The sequence below is a fragment of the Opisthocomus hoazin genome, chromosome 2 (genome assembly GCF_030867145.1).
Source record: "Opisthocomus hoazin isolate bOpiHoa1 chromosome 2, bOpiHoa1.hap1, whole genome shotgun sequence".
NCBI classification, from domain to species: Eukaryota; Metazoa; Chordata; class Aves; order Opisthocomiformes; family Opisthocomidae; genus Opisthocomus; species Opisthocomus hoazin.
In genome coordinates, this window is record NC_134415.1 from 57,937,741 (window position 1) to 57,962,866 (window position 25,126).

At 42.3% G+C, this 25,126-nt stretch overlaps 1 protein-coding gene across 1 annotated transcript; it reads right to left on the minus strand.

Moving 5' to 3' along the window:
• Positions 1–801: 801 nt before the first annotated feature.
• PPIL4 (peptidylprolyl isomerase like 4) lies at positions 802–24,332 on the minus strand. The gene is made up of 13 exons (XM_075413768.1): positions 24,242–24,332; positions 23,703–23,770; positions 23,552–23,616; positions 22,271–22,388; positions 20,674–20,816; positions 20,219–20,315; positions 18,700–18,816; positions 16,938–17,062; positions 14,597–14,663; positions 13,627–13,738; positions 12,079–12,175; positions 10,802–10,940; positions 802–3,597 (listed from the first exon to the last, which is right to left on the minus strand). Exons 1-13 carry the CDS (start codon positions 24,309–24,311, stop codon positions 3,373–3,375), a joined length of 1,443 nt encoding a protein of 480 aa, XP_075269883.1. The 5' UTR covers positions 24,312–24,332; the 3' UTR covers positions 802–3,372.
• Positions 24,333–25,126: the final 794 nt, after the last annotated feature.

Genomic DNA, 25,126 nt, shown 5'->3' on the forward strand with positions numbered 1-25,126 from the left:
CACACAGAGTCTACACTGTGTTTTTCAGTTGCTACAGGGAAGGGAATCCAACATAAAACCATAAGGAGCTGATTTTTAAGCCATTAACCTCTGAACAGAGAACCTAAAATATTAAAGAGTTCCCCTTCAAACAGGCCTCGGCTAAGTCAAAGTGAGGGAGCTGATGCTGCTGCTGCAACATTTTCAATGTTATTCTCAACATCATAGAGGAAGGTGGGGTTTTTTGTTCTGTTTGGTTTTTTAACTACCACAAGCACCAAAGGTCAACACTGAAACTGAGGTTGGAGATAGCACTGACGAAAAGGAAACGAGGATAGGGAAGTAAGTGTAAACGCTCATTAGAATAGAACAAGCCAACTCTTCAGCTCCCAGATAATAAAAAGTCCCGTCTGCTCCAACACCTCCGGCAGGACAGGAACACAGGAAATGTTTGTGGTTTCAGCTGACCGTACAGCTCGTTCGTGTCATTTCCAGAAGAACCACATGTACACAACCATAACTTCCGATGACCGTAGCAGTAAATCCCACGCAACTCAGAGTGCTCAGCACTTCACGTGTGTGCCAGGTGAATGGTGATCCCTCCAGTGCTAGCAGAGTAGCCCAGAAATTCAGTCTTATTTAGCAGTACCTGAAATTAAGTGCTTACCTCCAAATACGGAACTTTTATGCTGTCACCTAATTATGGAACAGCCACTTTTGAAATTTTTAGCTTAAAAATATAAACAGGTAATTTTATCCATCTGAAGATACTGGATAGATTTTTAAAAGCACTGAGGCATACTGAAAATCAAGAGACTTGAAACCTTTTGGATATATTTATTTTTTGACCCTCTATTCTGACGCAAATTGACCTACACAAATTGACTATTTACTTCCATGCACTACTCTCCTAAACGTTCTGTTCTTAAGCATTTACCTGTTGTGAGAAAAAAAGCCATTTCTGCTGCCGAGAAGTGAGCACATTTGCCAGAAAGAGGATGTTTGATTTTAAACAGTAAGTTCTGTAGGTCCCACAGGTGGTTGGGGGCTAGCTGAAGCCTGGGAACGTCTGCTGAAACTCTTCATGTTGGTGAGTCACTTTTATCATCCCTCCCAGAAGAGGACCTCTGGTGTTGAGCAGGAATCCAGCTTTTTCTGAGTGGAAGCTTTTTTCCCCCCTCTTTCTGTGACTGCCATTTCCTAAAAGCAGCAAGAACTTCAGTCCTTTAGTATCTCCATATCCTGCTCAAATTTGGCCAATGCTTTTCGCATACTGAAAATGTGCCGTGGAAAAGAACAACTGAGGACAGTATGGCAGCGCAAACCTTGTTTCTTTAACAAAGCAGGCTAAAAGCAGGAAGAGCTAGAGAAAACCTATTGCTGCAGCAGCAGGACCCCAAATGCATCATATCCTGGCCTAGTACAGTTCTTTGGAAGTCATCTTACGCCCAGACTGAAGGCAGAAACTTTCTTGACGGGCACAGAGAGTAGTCCTCAGCCCAGGCCCCCAGCAGACTCCCAAGAATCATAGAATGCTTTGGGTTGGAAGGGACCTCTAGAGGTCATCTAGCCCACCCCCCCTGCAGTGAGCAGGCTTCCTCTTTATTCCTCCTCTGGACAGCGGGCCCTGCACTCTTGCTCGGACTCTGCAAGCACTGCACAGGTCCCTGTGACTCCCCGGTGGCTTAGAAACGTTTCGTCAGGAGACAGTTACGGAAACACTGGATTTCTAATCTGTGCTTTGAAGCGCACAAAAGTCAGAAAGGAGAGATTCAGCAAAAGGCAGCTTCTTCGCCAAATACACTTAATCTTTGACCAACCGCAGACAGGGCAGGTGCCCCTGGAAAGCGCATTCCTGTATACAACACCCTCACCATCCCCGCTCAGCCTGGGTCTGGATATTCTAGGCATCTGGCCTTAGTCAGAATCCTCTGCCATGGGGTAAACAGCTGCTTTTGTTCCTTTAGTACCAGCCTTCCCTTAGAAGCATCTTAACAAGAAGTCCACTTTCTGCATTCAGTCCACTCAAATGCACCAGCCAGGCACAGCCACTGCCCTCCACGGCACAGTAATTCACAGTGACTCTTCTTGGCTGCCTTGAATTTTAGCCTTTGTCCTGCAGATCACATTCCAGCGAGAGGTATCAAGCTCTAAAATCTTATTACATATTACAATCAGCCACTAGAGCAAGTATTACAGAAAAACCACAATCACCAAAGAGTTAAATTTATTCGTCAATGCAGACTGCCTCCGAGACATCACACATTCCATGGAAGGGAAGAAAAGCAAATACTGTTCCCAATGTCTCCCCTTCCCTCCTAACAATGTGAGGTCTCTCCTCCTCCAGAGAGAAAGAGGACATACATGTTCTTAAAACGTATGCATACTGGCTAACACTGTTTAAATGGCGATGTCTTGTTTATCAGAGCAAACTAGACATTTAAGAGCCTGCCAAACTTCACTAGGACCCAGGCTCTGATAACATCACCTGCACTCCTCTGTAGATGGAGAGTTCTTAACTGACCTCCTTCTGCCACAAAACCTGAAAATTAATCCCATCTAGGCTTTGGCAAATACAATGCAAGTTACAAGTTCTGGTTTTTCGCTAATTCTGCTAGGGACTATTTTCTTCTTACCTGTCTAACATAACCTGCCTGAACCACCAGCTAGATCCCCTGACGCTACAGAGGCCAGATGGGCCAAGTATCAAGTCAATCTCAGTTTTGAGAGGCATCCTCCAGCAATGCTGCAACGCCAGGTTACCTCTGTAAGTAAGTAAGCAAGTAAGTGCTCTTGATTTAGTGTGGTGCAGCAGTCCTGTCACCCTTGCAAGCGGCACAGCAGTACTTCAGCGCCTTTAACCACTGCTGCACAGTGGTTCCAGCAAATAGAGCTCACAGGACTAAGCCAGACAGAAGCACTTGATTTTGAAGGAAGGAAACAGAGTTTTGAGTATTCATATACAAATGGTATCCTCTCACTTTCTGGAAGGAGCGTGCACAGCCCATTTCTGTCTCCCAAGGTCTTCTATCACAGTCAATACCACAGCATTTGAATGTGCTGAAAGATAAATACAGCCTCCTTGTAGGCAGCAGGTACTTCCTGCAGATCTCTTCACATGTTAGTGCATGCTTATGTTTCCAAAAGGCTTTAGACAACATTCCTTATCGGACACTCAAACCATTTCACTAATGTGAAATACTTTATTGAAACAACCTTTCTGGAATCACGGCTTACTCCGACAGTCATACACTGGGCATTCATAGAATGAGAAGGCCAAGCTGCCAACAAAAGGCGACTGCTTTTATCCAGCGACTACACGTCTGTTTGAGAGAGTGTTGGAAATGCTGGAAGAAAACGTATTTTAGTTCCCCTCTCTCTTTCACTCGTCCTTCATTTGTACTTGGACCTCTCTTTGTCCTTTGATTTCTTAGGACTTCTGCTTCTGTCTGCTTTTTTATCCCAGTCTCTTACTCGGAAGTCATCTTTGTATTTGTCTCTCTGTTTGCTGTGAGTGTAGTCTCTCTCTCGAGATCGGCTGCGACTCCGATGCCTGTCTTTCTTCTCATCCCTTATCTTCTCTCTACAGCGATCCCCTTCACGTTTTCGATCAGGACCCTGTTAAAAGGAATTGGACACACATGCAGTTACAGACAAAAGGGGAAAATATACAAAGACATGAAGGGAACTAGAAGAGTGTCAATCATGCTTGGTTCCTCAGCTAAGGCTGGTATTACCTGAAATAGATTCACACCCATGCTGATTTGAAAAAGATAACACATAAAAAAACCCCCACTGTAACTATACGAAGAAGGTAAGTCTACAGCTTTTGTCATCATTTATGGAAAAAACCATGGCTGCCAGGCATGCTGCTGCTTGTATTTCCTAACCAGATTTTGCTAAAACTCCTTATGTCAGGGATTCAACTCAGACTGGTATTATCAAACTCTTCATAGCATCACACAAACTTCTAAGCTAGACTTGGATTTTGACTTCTTATCTAAGCAGGTTTGATCACAGGTTTTGGTTCAAGCCCCACAGGCATTCCAGTGCTATGAAGACGCAGAACACTTTTTAAGACCTGCCTGCAATAACCCTTAATAGCCTAAATTCTAGGCTTTGGAAAAATGAACAACACTGTTACAAAGACCAAAACTACACCACACACACACGCATGCAAACCACCACCTCCTTGAAGCTAGAAGTCCACAAAGAAAGGCAACATGGAGAGCCTGATCCTTTTAAATGTACACTCTAACAATAACGAAGTAATGAAGAATTAGTTGTATTTTGCAGGCTGATGGGTGTGACCCATATAGAACACACATGAGGATACACTCATATACAAATATAGTAAACTCTAAGGGGTACAAGTCTATTTAATTTTAAATGGCCTAAATTGGAGAGACCAACAGTGTGGAATACAAGTGGTAATGGTGCTTCAGCACACACAAAAAAACTCTTTAAATAAAAATGCTGCAAGTTCAGGCAGCCAAAAACGAGGAAATTTTGAATTTCCCTGGCTTTTCGCATTATTGTCACCAAGAATGTTGACTGAGTGGCTCAGTGCACAGAAGGGATTTGCTCTGGAGAGAAACGAGGTTTATGTAACAAAGCAGGAACTGCAGTCAGCAGAACACCTGCTTCACTTGTTGCCCTAGGCAGACAGTATGAAACCACTGACACAGTGTCTTAGGAAATGAAGGAAAGATGGCTTAATTACTCAGATTGTGAAATGTCACACTAACAAGACTGTGGCACAGCACATGCTAGAAAGACTACGTGGAGACACCAACACCTGTACAGGCCACAGCATCACAGGAATTTTAAACGTAAAAAGATAAAGATCGCTTAGAAAGTTGCTATTTCATGTCAAGGAAATCTAAATATTTTCTTATTACACAACACTGAGTTTTGACATGTGAGCTAGTATTTTCAAGCATTGCTAAAAACTATTTTGATCTTATTATTCAAGTAAGATATACAGTGAAATGCAATACAAGAGGAGCTTCAGAATCTTCAGCTTTCAGAAACAGAAAGTACACAACTTGCTGTTAAGAAGGTAGTTGGCACTTTTGTTTTGAAGGTACGACCACTGCAAAGCTTGGTATCACTATATGTTCTAGTAGAGATACCATTTTATGGGATTTTAATAACACCACTATCAAACACAGATCATCATGAACTACGAAAAATGTCTGCACTAAACTACACAGTATTTCTTTCTTCATTTCAGATACGATTTTCATTTTTCTAAATATGTACTCGTGACAGTAGCATTCACAAGTGTATGGCTAAAACCTATACTGCATGTACAAACAAGCAAACTTTATTTATTTAAAAGAATAGTGAAAAAAAAACTCTACTCAAAGCAGAGCTTTTATCCTGAAAGGCAGTGATCAGGATGGTTCCCAGAGCAAACACCACCTTTAGAATTATGCAGACAGTGCTGAAATACTAGAGTTAAAATAAGCAACATAAAACCCCTGGACCAAAACACGCATCAATCATCACAGATTTGATCTTTATCTACGTAACAAAAAAGTTCTGCTACTGCTGGGTACAGTAATCTCACTGGTGGCCAAATGCTTATTCCAGTTCTTTACTGTCAAACTCCATTTCAGTACAGATTTTAAGATGTGAATCCATCAAAAAGGAGTGGTGATTCCACCTATTTGTAAGAGGCTTGTCCCTTCATCTTCAGAATGACACACAGCCATATTACTCTCGTACCCAAAAGCCTCAGTCTCCATCCATTGAGGTGGATTGAGAACTGGCTGAATGGCAGAACTCAGAGGGTTGTCATCAGCAGCGCTGAGTCCAGTTGGAGGCCTGTAACTAGTGGTGTCCCCCAGGGGTCAACATTGGGCCCAGTCTTGTTTAACTTCTTCATCAATGACCTGGATGAAGAGTTACAATGTACCCTCAGCAAGTTTGCTGATGACACCAAACTGGGAGGAGTGGTGGATACACCAGAAGGCTGTGCTGCCATTCAGCGTGACCTGGACAGGCTGGAGAGTTGGGCAGAGAGGAACCTGATGAGGTTCAACAAGGGCAAATGCAGGGTCCTGCACCTAGGGAGGAACAACCCCAGGCACCAGTACAGGCTTGAGGCAGACCTGCTGGAGAGAAGCTCTGTGGGGAGGGACGTGGGAGTGCTGGTGGACGACAGGTTGACCACGAGCCAGCAGTGTGCCCTGGCTGCCAAGAAGGCCAATGGGATCCTGGGGTGCATTAGGAGGAGTGTGGCCAGCAGGACGAGGGAGGTTCTCCTTCCCCTCTACTCTGCCCTAGTGATGCCCCACCTGGAGTACTGTGTCCAGTTCTGGGCTCCCCAGTTCAAGAAAGATGAGGAGCTACTGGAGAGAGTCCAGCGGAGGGCTACAAGGATGGTGAGGGGACTGGAGCATCTCTCCTGTGAGGAAAGGCTGAGGGAGCTGGGCTTGTTTAGCCTGGAGAAGGCTACAAGGGGACCTAATAAATGCTTACAAATATCTGAAGGGTGGGTGTCAGGAGGATGGGGCCAAACTCTTTTCAGCGGTGCCCAGCCGCAGGACAAGGGGCAATGGGCACAAACTGAGGCACAGGAAGTTCCATCTGAACATGAGGAAGAACTTCTTCCCTCTGAGGGTGACGGAGCACTGGAACAGGCTGCCCAGGGAGGTTGTGGAGTCTCCTTCTCTGGAGATATTCAAGACCCACCTGGACGCGGTCCTGTGCAGCCTGGTCTAGGTGACCCTGCTTTGGCAGGGGGGTTGGACTAGATGACCCACAGAGGTCCCTTCCAACCCCTACCATGCTGTGATTCTGTGATCTGTTTGAACAAGACGACAGGTTTCAAGCCCCTTTGTGGCAGGGCCTGAGTAAGCATCAGAAGATGGACAGACTGGTGGTGGAGTAAAGAGGAACAAGATAAAAATATTGGTCAGAAAAACAGTTGATGGACTTGGTGCACTGCTGCATTCTAGCTGGTTTGCTGCTGAAGTTTCCTCCCAACACAAGGAGAAGCAGGGAAAGAGCAGAACAGCACTCAGTTGAAAAGTCTACCAAGCCAACACTGGAGACAGGCTACTGGCCAAGTCAGGGCAGGGAATAGGTTAGTGAAGATTTGAAAGTGAAGACAAACAGCCTACGTGAAATGCCACAGAAAAGGGCAACTTGGTAAAAGGATTAAAAAAAGTCATATGGGCATGGAGCCATCTAAGCACAATGACCTTCACAGAAGCATTTAGGATGTAAGTGTACAGGGCAAGTCTGAAAGTGCCACAAAAAGACCATCACAGTAACTAATACGCTCACAGTATAAAGAAAAAAATTCAGTAATCTGAATTAACAAAGTGAATTGCATGTTCCTTACCCCCCAAAATCGGTTACGTTTCCCCTTTTAAAGTCTTTGGCACAGAAGAAAAGTAAATTTTTTTAAAATGCTCTAAGTTACTAAAAATAATGGTATCTTGAAATCAAATCTTTTATGTCCTACCCAAGTCAGATACACCCTTTTTTCCCATTAGAAGAGGAAGAAAAAGATTCCCTACTTAGAAACAGGCTGTTACTGCTGAAGTCTAGATTTCTCAATCCAGGATCACAGGCTTTTATCAGTCAATGAGTAAGTGATGATCATCCCAATTCTTAATCCAGCACTGCCTTGGTGAGGGACAGACACTTCTTTGGAAGTTCATGGCTGGCTTTGCCAAAAATAGTAACCTGTTAGACTGCACTTGCAGGTAAATCAGCTAGAAATACCATGACCACAAAACCAGAACAAATATGCCACCTCTACACACGTTATGCACTCTCATTAATGGTTACAAAGGAGCAAACAAACAGAGACAGACTTTTCAGGGCGGAGATTTTTATCAAACTTGACCCTGAATATAATGAGAACAGTGTCCAACAAGCAGTAAGAGTAGGAAATTCAAAACAGAAAAATCAATATCTTTGCCAAAACCATGCACTACAGAAATCTGAAAGTCAGGAAGCCCCTGTGTCTCAAAAAAATCTATTGGATAGGCTATACTCTTCCATTGACCCAGTTATCTTTAAAAGTAAATAAATAAACAGAAAATCCAGGGAACCAAAAAACACAGAGAAAACCAGAAAGGGAACAAAATCATAATATAGATCTCAAACAGAAGCACGACCTGTATTCAAAAAATCTCTACCAAATCCTATTCACAAACCCACATGGTAGTGCAGCCTCCTGCTCCAGACCCACATCCTGTTACCTACTAAAAGCAAGCCACAACACCCTACCTCTTCTACCCCCTGGAATTAAGTCAAACTGCACAAGATTCAAAAATATTCTTAAAACATCAACACAGAGGCTGAAGATTCAGGAAACGGGTGTCAGACTAAGAAAAGGATGAGTCAAAATACACTACAGAAAAAAAAATAAAACGGCAAGAGAACAGAAAAACAACTCAACATCATGGAAACTATTCAGAAAATAAAACCCCTTCAGTCATAGCTGGAGCTGGTACCACACACTGCAGCTTCAGTTGCCAGAACTTCCCATTATAAGACCCTGTTCTCTGTTAATTAAAATCTCTGCCACATTAGGGGCTTAGGGTGGAAGTTTATGTATGAAGCACGGCTATTGTGGTCTTCGGCCAATTAGCTGTGGAAGGTCTGCTGTTGTTTTAAGTTCTTACCTCCAACATGTTCTTATAGTTGCAAAATAGGGTTAAGGGAAAACGCTTTGTTTGCCCATACTAAAAATGCTACCATTCATCAAAAAAGTTTCCATATAGTTATGCTTTGTGCTGGTCTCTGCATTCACTCTGAACACACTCTGCCTCAGCAACATGCTTCCTTCCCCGGTTCTTGTACAAGTGCCCCAGACTACGTTCAAATTATAAATCTAAAAAAAAAAAAAAAAAAAAAAACATTTTGTATATGCTCAACAGGATTTTTCAGCTAAGCTGCCTGCAGATATCATCTGCAAAGAGCCATGTCCAAAACACTTAATGAATCTTTAGACTGAGTACATACTGCTCAGTATGTACATACTACACAGTACACACTAATGAGAATATTCAAGTTCAGATACAGAGAAAAATTCTTTCCAGAAAATCATTTTCACAGCTCCAAGAGGGAACTATGCTGCTTGCCACCAGAGAACAGAAGTAAGCCTCCACCTGTGATTTTGGGCATGAGAAGGCTACGCTATTTACACCGAAACGGGTAAAGGTGAGCAACAGAGAGGAAAGCAGTGGGAAAGAAGATGATACCAGAACACAGCAGCAGCAGACTACAGGAATAATGCACAGCAGGAGTAGGCAACTGAATCATGGAAGACAGACAGAGACGCAGAAGAGATCAGAGTCAAGCACTAGAAAATAATATTTTCCATAACGTGGAAATAGCACCAGGAATCCCTGTCCTCCTGTTTTTGTGCTATGAAATCCACCACTAAAGTGTCTCACAGACCCATGTAACAACCGTCAACGGAGGTTAAGAGCCCACTGCAGTGCTGCCAGTACTGGCTGTACCACCTGCAGGGCTGCTGACATCTGAAGGAGATTAAAGCCTTCTCTGCTGATAACACATGACCAGCCAGTTCCACACGTGTAATTTTTGAACCATCAAGAAAACAAAGATTACTTCCAGAAATACCTGTTTCAAGAATGTCAAAACGACAATATCAATCAGCCAGACAGACAGGAGGAAGTTTAAACCAACATTAGTCCAGACCTCTTGTATGTATGTACTCCGATCGAGACTCCAGTTATCTGAACAGGTGCCTCCCCTCCACCCAAAGCATCCTGACTGAATTAGTGTACAATGACAAAATGACTTTTACCACGAACGAGCAACAGGGCTCACTGGTGGCACTGAAAAAATGTAATTGCTGAGTTCATGAGAAAAGTTATTTTTAGCATCACAGCAAGAAGTGATGCAATGGACCAACAGAATCACGTATGCTCTCTGCACGCAGAACTTAAAGCAGTACTCTAAACTCACGTCAGGACAACGGCTTTATTTACTGTGGCTGGAACCTTATCACCTTCTGCAGAGTTGCTAGAAGACAACTTTGCTCTCACTCGTAATGCTTGCATTGTTAAAACATTGGGGTTTGGCTTTTTTTAGTTTTCAGCTTAGCTCAGTTCTCCCTAATGCTCACACTTCAGTGATGGTTAACCCTCCACTTTCTCATTGCAGGCATCGTTTCCATGAAACTTCAACAGCTTGACTATCCCAAGTTCACAGAAATGTGAGAATGCTGACCTGACAGGCTGCAGTGGAACTAACGAATGACAGAACTACTGTCTTCCCATGACCTCCTCCACAGCCCCAGTCTTACAGCACGTATGCTCGCACAACACCGATCCAAGCAAACCAGCATACAGATTTTACACAAACGCTTCCAAAACAGTTAAGGAAAAATAAAAAAAGATAATACAAAGAGACTGTGCTTCTGATTCCATATGGGAAAACGCCAGCATATGCTGCTGGCCTGGCAAAAAAATGAGAAATACTTTGCGTTCATGAAATATGACTAACTAGTAGTTTATGACTAGGAAAACGTGAACAACGGGTTCAAAGTGCTGAAGATCTCCTACTTTATGAGAAGCTACATTGCCTCTTCAGGATGTAACAGCAAAAAGCAATTCGGACACGCCAAGCTTCAAAAGTCCAGGAAGATCTGGAAAGCCTCTTTCATAATCAGATACTAACATCAGCTTTCTGTATGTTTACAACTACTACATTTTACAGGACTTTGCATGTCATGTCCTCAGTTCAATATCAGACTTTTTTCATGGCTTCTCTTCTTAGAAGAAAAATAAACATGTATAAAGTTAACGCATGAAGCAGTGAGTACCTTAGATTTCTTGGTCCTCTTGTCATCCTCTTCGTCTTCAGAGTGGTAGTGCTTTTTCTTCTTTTGTTTTTTAGCCAAGTGCGACTGACTTGTTTGAGACTCTTCTATATCCTCATCCAGAACAAGGTCATACTTGGCACTGATGGTGTTGGTTAAGGACAGATCTGTTCCTTACTATCAATAAACAGCAGGACATAAAAGCTCATGAAGAAAACAAATCCCTGTTTATCAGACCAGCGTTTACCAAGACTTACCATGTATTTCAGTCAGAACAGGATTGTACATGTTGAAAATCAGCTGCGTCACAATGACTGAATTCTGTCCTGCGAACAGTACAGCCAGGTCCTAATTCTCCTTTCTTTTTAGCTGTGGATATCTGAACAAGCCATGGTCTTCTTTTCTCTCATAGAATCATAGAATGATTTGGGTTGAAAGGGACCTTAAAGGCCATCTAGTTCCAACCCCCCTGCCATGAGCAGGGACCCTTCCCTAGACCAGGCTGCTCAAAGCCCCATCCAACCTGGCCTTGAACACTGCCAGGGTGGGGGCAGCCACAGCTTCTCTGGGCAACCTGTGCCAGTGCCTCAACACCCTCAGAGTGAAGAATTTCTCCCTTATGTTTAGTCTAACTCTACTCTCTTTCAGTTTAAAGCCATTACCCCTTGTCCTATCACTACACGCCCTTGTAAAAAGTCCCTCTCCAGCTTGGTTGTAGGCCCCCTTCAGGTACTGGAAGGCTGCTATACAGTTTCCCCGGAGCCTTCTCTTCTGCAGGCTGAACAGCCCCAACTCTCTCAGCCTTTCCTCACAGGAGAGGTGCTCCAGCCCTCCGATCGTTTTTGTGGCCCTCCTCTGGCCCTGCTCCAACAGGTCCATGTCTTTCCTGTGCTAAGGAAATGCTCTCACGCTCACCACAAGTGAAGTATAATCTCAGAGCACGATTTAGTTACTACTATGGTCTAATTGCAGACGCAGCAGGTCCCCTCTGAAACTACTTAAAATTCTGTTATGCCTTATGTCATTCCAGGGCTGTCAACTGAGAACATTATTTACCTGCACACAACATGGAAGTGAAACAGCACATTCTCATTTGACTAAGTTCATTGAAGTCATCAAATGAAAAATGCAAAATGCTTAATTCCATCTCAAACACCAAATGGTTACATGAAGCAGCAGAAAAACACCCCCTGGCAATCTTTAAGAATAAGAAGTATTTTCCAGGTTGTTTTCATAAACTATACTTAGTTCAAAAAACACCTTTGACGAGAAAAGGATACTCCTGCTTTGGTTTTACCTTCTCCTTCAGAGTGAGTTTTGAAGGTTTGTCACGTTCCTTTTCGTAATCTTTGAAATCATCCTTGGTATACCGCCCACCTGTCCGCAGAAAAATATATTCAGTTCACTCCAATCAAAAAAACAACCAAGACCCACACCTACCATTAAGTTCTGCTTATGATTTTAAGGGCTCTTCATAACCATACAGATATGCATAGCAGGATACAGTTCCAGAAACAACATTAAGATCTAGGTAACAGAGCAGAAGAGAGTAGGACAAGTTGCGATTTTCTGTCCTTCTCTTGCTTGCAAATCCCACTAAACATATGGCTTTCTCCTCACTCATGTCCACTGGACACAACACATGAACAGGATCACAAAGTAGGATTCAGCAACTAGTTCAGTTCCACTTTGATTGCATGTCCTATGTCACACTACTTAAAATTCTCATTATTAAATGACTTTTTGCTCTGGGCTGCACAAAGGGAAACTTCTGAGGCAGCTACAACTTAAGAATTCAAATGGAAAACTGTAACAAGTACCAGCTCACAAATTAATAAATGATTCTACAGCAACGTGCTGCCATCTCACGGTCATACTTAAGACTACAATATTAACTACCTAGGTCAGAAATAGCTACTGAAGGTGGAAGAACAATACTTCCCCTAGATCAGTTCTTGGATACCACATAAGCACAACAAGATGACAATACGGTTAGCTTTCCAATATTTAGGACAATTTAGACCTAAGTTACTCAGATAAAGAAAAGTTTTCCATGCATTCAGTTAGTACAAGATGCACTGCAGAGCATGGTATAGATTACAAAGTCATCTCAGCCCTGTGCAGGACAAGTTCCAGTACCTCAGTGTCCACAACTAGTCCTCAGCCTGGAGAAACTGTATGCAAACAACCGAGGGCTGACTGCACTTTTAGGCAAAGACACACCAGAACATCACCACTGCAACGCACAGTCACCCCTCCAAGTCCAATGTTTTCCTCACGTCCCCAACAGCCAAATGTATCCAACTCTCCCACCATCTTTCCCCTCCCAAAACATCCTCAAACATCTGAAATTGGGTTTTTATAACATACACCCTGCTATGCAACATGCTTGACCTACAGCAGGTGAAAAGGGAAAATCCCTGGCCTGAATACGGACTTATTCTTGTATACGCCCAACTCCTACACTGAATAAAGAAAAGAAACTAGAAAGTAACTGTACTGCCATATTATTTTGCTAATAAGTAATATTAAAAAAAAAAAATAAATCACTTTTAAAGTCTCAGAGGAAGAAATAATTTAGTGGCAAAAATACATCTGATAAAAAGGTAATCCATGGCAATGTAATGCTAATATAATGGTTATGGAACAAATGAAGAGAATAGCTAGCAACTGCGTTGCTCTATTTATTACAGTACCCGGAAAATTTATATCCCTGAAGATGAGATTATTTAAACTCAAAACAATTGCTTCTCTTTATAGAATACTTAAGAGTTTAGAAGTCATAGCTTATTAAGTGATGAGGGTCAAAGAATCCCAAGTGTACCGACCTTTTCCCTTCCACCTAATCTTTGCAACAGACTGGCTAAAATCCACATGTATCCGTCTGTCATCTATCAGCACATTGTCCATTTTGAAGTAGGCTTTCTCACAGTCTTCCTCCTGATAATGTTTCCAGAAAAAAATTGAGTCATGATTATTTCATAGGAATATTGACTGAAGAGCTCAAACACAAATTCAACTGCTTAACAGCATATATTGTTTTCTAAAATTGCCTAAAGCACAGCAGCTCTTGCATTGTGCCATTTCAAAAGAAATAATTACACTTTGTCCAAATGTCAGCATTTCCAATTCCAATTCTTCAGTTCATTTCACTACTTTAAACATTTGCCAATCCAGCTACATGTTTGGCACATGTAATACATTCAGAAAAACAAGGAAAAAAAAGACAACTAATAAAAGCTCCATTTTAAGTACTGAAGGAGGCTAAAGAAAAGCGAGAACACTTTTCCAGTGTTTTCCAGTTTTCCTCACAGATTATAAGATACAAACAAGAAGCTATGCACCGTCAAACAAACTTTTACTGTCAATCTCATAGCAAGAGCAGCATGTTGATAAAACAAGGATCATTTACAAGCCCAATATAGGACACCACTGTATACAACAATCTATATCATTTCATACACCCTCCTCTCTTTATGCAGCATGCCTCCTTTTTCTCCAAGCATTCCCTTCTTTAACTCTTCAAGTCCTAACGTGCTCTGGGGAAAAACAGGGACTTGCTCCCCTCCCACTGGTTTCAAGACAATCTAAGAGTAACATACTTGTATTGCTCGGTTGAATACAGAGAGACTTAAACATCTGCCTCATTTAGGACCTACAACTTCTATAACTAAGTCAGCAAGACAAAATATTAGCTACCCCACACTTGAAGATTCCAGCGTTTTTCCTTAATGGAAGTATACCAAAAATGAACTTTTATAAGCAGAATCTACATACACTATACCCAAAAAAACATACCTTTTCAAACTCAATGAAAGCATAACAAAGAGATTCACCAGTTTTCCAGTCTCGAATCACTTCACAGCTGAAAATCGATACAAAATTAAAATGTCAATGCTGTTGGAGCAAAACACATAGGATAGGCAAGCACTGCTTAAAAGGGAGAGTGACAGTTAAAAAAACCAAACAACACACAACAACAAAAACCTTGAAGGTATTGTAACACTTGATTCCAAGACCCCTACTGATGTGAGGATGTCTGCAGAAGAAAAAAAAAAAAGCATGTGACATTATTTGAGTAATTATTACACTTAACTAGAACTAGGGATTAATTTCTGATTAACGAAACAAAATCTGTTTTCCAACATTACTGTTTGTTATTAATTTTTTGCATTTCACTAGTGCAAGACAAGAAATTTCATATTCTGTTTTCTCAGCCATTTTAAGGAAAGTTTAAACAGAGCTCATGTGACAAACTTTCTCTTCTTAGCAAGCACCTCTTTAGCAGCCATCTTCTTATCCAGCAGTTCACGGCGCAAAAATACGAAGCCTAAAGTATTGAATCAGTAGACGTAAAACGGGAACAACACAGTGTTCCATCAGTATTACCAAAGTCTCCTATATGACATGAGAATTCTGATTACAGGATGTTGAAGAAGGTCAGACTGGCAACAAGAGCGGGAAAAGTGGTATTAAGGTGAGACTTAATAAGCTGACACGTCCCTCACGTGTATTGAGGAAGTGACAAATCAGGATTAGGATACACAATCCAAAAGATGATCAATACCAAAAAAGATCCAAAAAACCAAACCACCAAAAAACAAGGCTAGTCAGACAAGCTATAGGAATGCTTTGCAGCAGCCACCAGTGAGGAAGAAGGTAGGACAGTTTTGTGCCAGAACCCTCCTTTATGGATTATTCAGAGAATCTGTCTGAAAGTGGAAAGACTGCAGAAGAGGTACTGAACAAAGTGATACAGAAGCAAAAAAAAAAAAAAAAAAAGAAATCCCTAGGACATCCAGAAATTATGCTGGAGTTGCAAGAGTGGCAAACAAAGCCAATTTCACTCACACACACAATCTAGTGAGGGAACTGGAAGTCTGCAGGCCTGTATGCCAATACTGCACAAACTGGTAGAAACTCAGTGCAGAACAGAGTTAGCATGCATCTGAATAAACAGGACCTACGCAGGACCATCTGAATAAACCTCAGTGAAGTTCTCTGAAAGAGTCAATATGCTTAGGTGTGATGATGACTCATTTGATGCAGTCATTTGAAATCCCTCTGGAAATTCTAATAAACTCCTGCACCAAAGGCTTTTGGGGAAACCAAGCATCAACGGCATAAGAAACATCTTTGCATTGATAAACATGTGAAAGACCATATAAGAGCAAACAGTCATGTCTCACTGAGAAAATAAAAATGTCATCAGTGGAGTTTGCTGATGATACTAAATTGTTACAGATGGCAAAAATAAAGACTGAAAAAATTGCAGAAAGTTTTTAGGAGACCAACTGAACAAGAAGATGGCAAATGACATTCAACATACATAAAGGCAACAACATGAGCATGGGGGGGGAATCCTAATGGTGCACTGTAAAAAAAAACCCCACAGCTTCCACAGCTTTAGCATTAACTAGAAAAGGAATTGAGAGCAAGCAGAAAATACCACTGCTCCATTGCAAATCTAATTTCTTTAATACCATGTGCAGTTCTGTTCCTCTCATCTTGAGATAGACAGAAAAGAACAGAAAAAGGCTGAGAAAAGGGAAACAAGGTAAGGAAAATTCCTCTACAAAATGTAACTATGTAGGCTAGTACCCTTAGCAAGAAGAAACAATGACTTTGGGGTACAGGACAGAGAGGTGCAGGAAAGTAGGTTTCACTGCCCATCATGTCTTTTGATACTAGGAGGAACCAACTGAAACTACTAGGAGCCGTTCAAAACTGAAGAAGGCAGCAAGCATGAAGAACAGCTTAATGAGGAATATATCAGATGCCAAACCATACATATTCCCATGGAGAAGAAAAACCCAGAGACTGTATCTAGCTCATGTAGCATCTGAGATTAAAAACTGCTGAAAGGAGGGAGAGGACGGGGGGCCGGGGAGAGTATCATAGGCTTTCCTCGTTTCTGGACTTCCCTAGGCTTTTGCTTAAAACCACTACTGGGACACCACACTCATCTAGGTAGATCTGATGGCTGTATCACCATTGCTGTGGTCTCTATCCAAATACACGCAGGCATGGCATAATCTCCAGAGATGCCAGAATACTACTTAAACAGCCAAACCTAAACAGACTGGCGGGAATCCAGCTTCAACTAAGCAGGTTTTCTCTTTCATTTTACAATAATTACCTTTTAACGGGACCAAATCGTGAAAATATTATTTCTAGGTCTTCATCTGTGGTCACTGGATTCAGCTTGCAAACAAACAGCACATTTTCTGGTGGCTTGACCTCTGCATCTGGTAAGTCTCCCACCTGTGGCATACAGAAAGACTTTCATCACTTCTGCCTAAAGCTCTCTACATTTTCTTGCCATAAGCACACTGGCAACACACCTTTTGGGTGATCTCAGGCACATTCCTATCACAAAATCAAAAATTAATATAATATTTTTCCTACTCAATGTCACAAAAAACTGTTTTCCATAGCACCTAAAAATAATTACCTATTTGCAATTCCACCACTGGGACTTCATGAAAGTCACAAAGACTTTCTACCTTGCTTTCCCTGTTCATAACATAACAAATACACAGGTTGTCATAAAGGTGAAAGTTTACTTTTAGAGCCGCTCTGTTATAAAAATAAAAACAGACTGGATCCATTCCTTAGTCTCTGTCTGCACCCAAGATAAACTCACCTTTCCTTAAATTCCAGAAACAACTAGGATAAGCTCAGATTTAAAGACAGCTTGATAGCAAATTAAGTTAGAGGAAAATGCAGATACACACACCACCTCCTGTTGAACTGTAGCACCTTTTAAAACCTGAAAAAAGACTAGTGATATTTAAACAATTTATCTCCATCTTTTACTTAATATGCTAATAAAAAGGTAATGCACATTAGTTTAGTAGCAGAAAGAAGCAAAATAACACAAGCAAGAAGCAGATTCCACAAAAGAGAACACAAAAGGAGTTTAAGCGCATGACACTCTCAGAGAAGCCTACTGTTTCAACAAAAGAACAGCAGAACCAATAGTTAGGGTTTTCACATCGGTGAAACTAGCAGTACGTTTAGTTTTTCATCTCTTCAGCTTATATAACGTAGCTCCCTATTGTATACTACCCAGCAACACTCACTGAAAATTACTGCACTGGCTCACACACCCACTTGCCTTTTTTAGCTAACTTTATCTAGAAAACAGGTCATTAGCCCCATTGCTGCTGCAGCAGAACAAGAACCCACATCTTCCACATTCTGCAACACTGTGGCCACATCTGGACTGACCCTGGTGTTAGCCTCTGCTGCAAACTATTCATCATAAATTTGAATTTGGTGGTTGTAAAGAAGTGTGATGGATTCACCCATCCTTCAACAGTGTGTGTGTGCTTTTTTTTCCCTTCAGAAAAAAAAGGCCTCAAAGCCTACTCACAATTTTTGTTACTATACAGAGTTTACAACTGTCAGCAGTTACCAAACGTCGTATTTACGAAGGAAGAACATGAAGTTAACCATGAATGTTGAATTGAACTAATCCCACAGAAGAAAGACTGTCATTACTTGTATAAATATCGCAACATGACAAATTAGCTCAGCTCTCTCCCACATATGCTAAACCTTTTCCAGGATTACAGATATTCAGCAGCATATTATGTATGTTATGTTTTTTTAATTGGATGTGTTTCTACCAAGTTTTTATACAGCCTGCCCTGGTCCACTTCCAGTCCTGGCTTTGAAAATGAAGTATCACCAGTTTTATCAGAACACCACCTCCATTGCTCAGACTCAATCCTTTCCATTGTACAACAGACATTAAATAGCACAGATTCTGAGCCACATCATCACCATCAGATAAGCAAGTTCAGGATAAATAGTACGCATTCTCCTAGACTTAACATAACACACACACACACAGAGGGATAACATCTAAAAGGTAAATTGAGAAAGATGTTCACCATTTCCAGAAGAATGGCACGAGTTTTTGCTTCTTTTTCTGCCTGAAATTCTTCTATTTCATCTGCAGATCGTCCTTTCAAGTCATCAATTTCTTCATCTGCTCCTATTCTGCCACTCTGAAAAATGAAGGAAAAATCTATTTATTACCAAGCCATGACCAAAAATTCTTTCCCACTTTCCAAATATTACTTGGATGACCTCCCCCTTCACCCCCAAGACATGAAAAATGCTTAAGCACTGCACCTCTGCAGAGCTGGGCTTGCATTCTGTTCTTCCCACTCAGATTAAAAAAAAGAGAGAGAAGATGTTATCCTTGTGTTTCAGGCACTGTGAACTACGTATGAACTTTCAGGCCCAATTTCAACCATATTCAGTTAGGTATTCTAAATTCTTTTACACTCCCATCTCATACTCAACATCTCACTACAGATGTCAACTCATTTCTAATCTAGATAGCTCCTACTAGAAATGAAGATAAGGAACACTGCAAATATCTGTGGTGTCTAATAAGACTCAAACACTAAATATAGTATATCACAAGAATTTTATTTTTACACATCTACACCTAGACAGGATTTGAGGTTTAAGGTTTTCTCCTCACCAGCATCTCCTCACCAGCATCTTACACACATTTCTATACCAAAAGGTGTATATTCAGACAGGCTATGGTGGCGGAAGCAAACCAAGTGTTAGTTGTCAAATCTCCGCGCAGTTGGCAGCAAGCTATTGAACTCCTTATACCATCTAACACATCTGAAGGTACATCAGAGATTAACCACAGTGCAGGCATACTATGAAAGCCTAACTGCAACCATGTAATTATATCTTTCAAGCTTAAAGACCCGCAATATTCTCTCTAGTCAATTTATTAACTGCTTGAAACAAGGAGATCAACTCACATAGCAATTTCCGTAAGTGCATGCTATGAATAAATTACAAATAATTACAATTATATTTTTAGCAAATTCCTTCTGTTTGAACAAATACATCACAACAGCATACATGCTTGCAGATATAACTCAAAGAATGACCAAGACTACTTCCACCAAAGCACAGAATATTTCATACGTAAAAGGAAAACAGCAGTAAGCACTTTAATAAGTGTTAGTTATGTTCTGTCTTCTACCAGAGCATACAAAAAACCAGTCATGCCAAAGGTGAATATTCTCAACGTTCTGCTTATCTACACTGTAATTAGAAATCTAAAATACGGCTTTCCAACCCAACTCCACCACAGTCACAGGGGAGAGCACCCAAGTCACTCTTTTACCCTTTTCTTAGAAGATTAAGCAGCCATATTTGATTAAACACAGCAACAGCCCCAAATAACAGACAAGTGTTTGGCATATCAGAACTCAAGCTGAAAAACGTGACGTTCTCTTAGGACACAGATTTGACAGACAAAGTCTTAAAGACAGAATTGTTATTGTGACTAAGTCTGTGCTGGCCACTAATAGGGATAAAAAAATTTCATTATTTATTCCAACTTTTCCCCAAGATGCTATCACAAACACTCACATCTAGCTGTTCCTTAGTAGGTTCTGGTGAGCGATCAGGAACAGACAAGCCAGGCGGATCTTCGAATGGATCATCTAAAATTACGGTATGATTTATCCTTATAGAAAACAAAACCAAGACCAGCATCAGTCGCGTGCAAATAAAACTCTCTTTACCCAAGTAACACAAAACCAGCCCCGCTGATTCCCGGTTATATCCCGAACAGCCAAACATACTGTAGGCTTGTAAACACCAGCAGTGATGCTTTTCTAAAGGCAAAATAGCAACTCCACATTTTCTTAGGGAGTTGTTTATTTTAGTACCTCCTTGTTTTACCAATAATACTGGAATAAAATAGTATTTAATATACCACATACAGGTCATCTGACACCGCTGTATTAATCTAGTTTCAAAAAAAGATTAATTTGTTCAATTATAATGTGTTACTCAAAAAGTGAAGTTAAAAGCAGTCACACCTGATATCTTGATACGGGATAAAATCCTTATCTACAAAGGTTTCATTAATTGTCTTCAATACATCCAAGCCTTCTGTCACTTCTCCAAATACTGTATGCACACCATCAAGGTAATCCAGGTTCTCCCCTGTAGTAATAAGAAACTAAAAGAGAAGATACAAACCAGTAACAGTAAATAGAAAAGTTCAGAGCTTGAGTTTTACGTTAGGAGAGGTACAACTCTCACCAAAATCAGTGGGGAAAAAAACCAAAACCTCTTCCTGACTTCTGCAGAAGATTAGTCGTCTTCTGTCAGCTCTGAGAACATTCTGAGCCAACCTACAGCTCACAGCCACTGCCAGAGGAAGAGAAGCTCGCTCACACAAGTCTCCTTCCCCATGCGCTTGCAGCTCTGGCTCCCCGGACCCTTCTGTAAATGGGTTTGACTCAGTAATCCGGCAGAAAACCAGAGCAGCAGAGGAAGCGCAGTTAGCTATCTGCCAGGCAGGCTTGCTGAGCAAGGTCAGCAAAGGTTCTAACAGGCATCAGAGCTGATGAAGAGGCAGAGGACGGAGAGAGCAAGGCTACCCCTCCAGGCAGCCGTGAGCTCAGCTCAGATCACCTGTTCATCAAACTGCACTCAGCAGGGGCATTTTCATAATTTTGGCAAAAGTCTCCATGGTTCTACCTTCACCTAATCCCATCCAGACTTTTTTCCTTCCTCCCCTGTTCCTGGGAACTGCGTTCATTCCCACATGCCTGTGTATATGCTAGCAGGCTGCACTCTTAAATGTGAACACAAATGTCATATCTTCTTCCCAGACTAGAATCATGGAATCATAGCTGGAATAAAACTACAGTTTTTTAAATTGTTCTTCAATTAGTAAAAATCCCCTCACTTTAAATATCCATATGTTTTAATTTTAAAGTGAGGCATTTTAATATAAATAGTGACAATGTATCTAAAGTAATAATATCATTCTATGACATCAGAGATTTAAATACACTACAGCAAAAACTTTGTGCACGTGAACAAGGAACAGCACAGGGAACAACACCACTCAAAAACTGTTTTATAACAGCACTAGGATAAAACCGTAAACTTACGTTGCATTAAAATGCACACTTTTACGTAACCACATAGAGGAAACTGTGGTATGAGTTCAGTTTCCAAACCAAGATGAAGTTACAACTAGAAAGTTTTAACATTATTTTAAAACCCAGTTTCCTTACTTCTCACTTCCATTTAACTACAGAATTTTTTCCTGCCCATTATACACATTAGCAAAATCACATCAAAGTATTAACAAAAATGAATAAACAAATGAAAGAAATAAAGAGTACTGAATTCTCACAAATAAAATTTACAAAATTAACCTAGGATGGGATCTCAATCTCAGCATATTAATCTTTAATTCTTGTCTGCAATTACATACTCACTGGCACCTGGGACACTATGCAAAACACTTACCTATGGCCGTTTTTACATGCCTGTTGACCATATTACAAGATGATACTAGGCAGATGACACTGTCATTGTTATGCCTCTTTTGTAAAATCAAGGAATTTTCATTTTAGCTTAGACATGTACCAAGGCTTTCCAACCCTGAATGCTGACCTGTGATCCATGCTGATCGCTGCCATTGTTCACCATTGACACTGTTCCCTTTTTCTTGTGCTTAATTCTTGGCACTTTTTCTGCCTCAAAAAATCTAGCTTGATCACCATACAGTTGACTGAAAACATATATTAAAAGTATGTTACAAGGCAAAGGAATTTAAAAACGTGATATAAACAAATCCTGTAAAACAGTACATAAAGCATCTTAAAACATCATATGTTGGCATTCAAATGAAACCAGAATTTACATTGCATCCACGCACATTTTTATGGACCTGTACACTAACATAATTCACTTTATATTACAGGGAATAACAGATTTTTCTCTTAGACATTTCACAGAGGCTTTTTTTTTTTTTGTGGGGGTAGGGGGTGAGGAGGTGTATTTGTATGTTTTAAAATGCAGTATATAACATTTTTCTAAGTCAGAGTGGTGACCCATGTGTTCACAGTTTCGTATTTAAGACGCTCTGACAGACCAGATTTACAAAAGTCAAGACTGGTCTAACAACACTGTTGAAACTGAGCTATTTATATATAATCTGTATACTGCACGCTATATATATATAAATATATACATATATATATATCTCTGTATCATTCCCCAACACTCCAGGTTCAGTTCTGCTCTGCGATTTTAATTCTACTTTTAATAACAATTTCAAAGGAATCATATAGAACGTAGGCTCTTTGCTAACTTCCATCCTAGCTGTTTGATTTCTTCAACTTCCATGTGCACAACCACTGAAAACATCTTAAACAAGGAAGTGATTTCCTTATACACATTCACATGACTAAAATGAACTCTAGTAAATTGTTAGAGCAACAGGATTATTTTCTTATGCACAGAAGATTTCAAGCACTGCCTCTATATTCCCCTCTCAGTTAAATACATTTTGCTACAAAAATAAAATTAGTAACAAACTGCTAACGGTTTTGCCTTCGACAGAGCACTTCACTATGACACTTCTCTTACAAAACCAAAACGATAGTTAGTTGCTAGCTTTTAAATGAACAGAAATTTATGTACGACTTGCTAGTTGTAATTTCACTTCTAAGGTCAGAGACAGAATGCTGTCCAGAAAAAAATATCTGAATGGCCGAAGGCAGCATAGGAATTAAAAAGGTATTTAGGTAGGACAACCAGAGAAGCTTATGCATCAACATTTTTACTTCTATCAGTAATTCCGCTCCAAGCGAGCTGAAGACAATCTAACTGGAGCCCTCACTACCCTGTACAACTTCTCTGTTGATTAAGTAACACGAAAGTTTTACTTGCCAGAATATGGATTCCCCTCCGCGGCCAGTTCCCATGGGGTCACCGGTCTGTATAATGAAATCCCTCTGCGACAAAGCAGAACAGGTAAGACACTGCTCTCACGTCTGTGAATCCAAACCAATAAAAAAAACAGGGCACGGAGAACGCTCACCTGCACATTGTAAATCAGGCAATAGTTGTAGTACTTGACTTTGCAGAGCTTCAGGAAATTCAGACAAGCTGCAAGAAATGATTCCAACGCTGACTAAAGACGACCCCAGCCGCAGCCAGCACCGCCGAGACAGACACCCGCGCAGCAGAGCGGCTCCGGAGCAGACCGCGCCAAGACCCGCCGGCCCGCGGCCCGCAAACGCGGCCAGCAGCGCCCCGCCCGGGAGCGGCCGCGGGGCCGACCCCAGCCGCCCGCTCCGCGCCCGCTGCCCCCTCCGGCGGCCGCGCCGGCGGCGGAGCCTCACGCCGCGGCAGCCCCGGCAAAGCAAAGGGCCCGGCTCACTACCGGGGCCGCCGCCCGCCAGCGCTGAGGGGAGCCCGAGGCCGCGGGGGGATGGGGTAGGCCCCGCCGCCCCTTTTCCTTCCCCGAGCGGCGGGAAACCCCGGGACGCTTCGGAGCCGCCGCGCAGGGCAGGGCCGGGCGGTTAAAACCCGGCAAGGGGGAGAACCGCGCCCGTCGCCGTCCCGCCGCGCTCCTACCGCGGGGCCGCTCCTCCGTGTACAGGTCGATCACCAGGTCGCCCAGCGTGGTCTCCAACAGCACGGCCATGACGGCCGCCGCCCGCCCCCGCTGCGCCGCCCCCTGCCGGCGCGGAGGAGGAGCCGCAGGGCGGGGGGCGGCCCCGGCCGGGCGCCATGGCGACGGCGGGAAGGTGGCGTTGGGACCGGCCGCGAGCTCCCGGCTGCCACGCGGCCTGCAGGGCTGGGGACGACGCTGGAAAAAGACGAGCAGAAAAAGACAGGCCAAGGGAACCTGCTGCCTTCCGACTGACGCCACGGCACGACCGTTCGCGGGCTTAGCGCCTTACGGCTGCGGGCTGCTTACCCGCAAAGCAAGGGATCCCGCACCCCTGGCACTCGTCGCGCAGTGAGTCGGTCCGAGCCACTGACCTGCTGGGAAACAATGTCTTCTTTCTTGTCGCATCGGCTTTCTGCCAGGTTTAGTGACAGGTGGTTTGGTAAGAGCAGGATCTCCTCTTCAAGAAGCAGCAAAGGCGGTACCACGTCACCGCACGAGGTAACAGCACCTTCGTCAATTGCCAAGCGGGGAATTTACCCGCTTCTCCGTTCGTCGTCGTCCTCCTGCGCCATGGTCCTGGAGACACGGCGGGCTGGTCCCGGGACCCGGCTCTGCGCTGCAGGGAGTTGTGTTCCACCTCCACGGTGTGCGAGTCTTCAGAGCTCTTCGTGCCATCGTCAGCCATTTTGCAGTGTTGTATTGGTTTCGCGAGCTTATTCCCAGCCTGTACATCAATCCCGGGTTGATCCAAGGCTGTTTTTAAGCCATCCCGCATGGCAGTTATCGATAGAAGAAAGCACTATAGCGCACGTTACATTTATTACTCTGGAACTTTCAGAGGGACA

Excerpts from the sequence above, each read along its gene's own strand:
- PPIL4 (XM_075413768.1), bottom strand. The coding sequence starts at position 24,311 with ATGGCCGTGCTGTTGGAGACCACGCTGGGCGACCTGGTGATCGACCTG. Across the intron at positions 20,817-22,270 it reads GCGATCAGCATGGATCACAG|TTTCTTATTACTACAGGGGA; the intron begins GTCAGCATTCAG and ends CTTCTCTTTTAG. Across the intron at positions 18,817-20,218 it reads CTACTAAGGAACAGCTAGAT|AGTGGCAGAATAGGAGCAGA; the intron begins GTGAGTGTTTGT and ends TTCATTTTTCAG.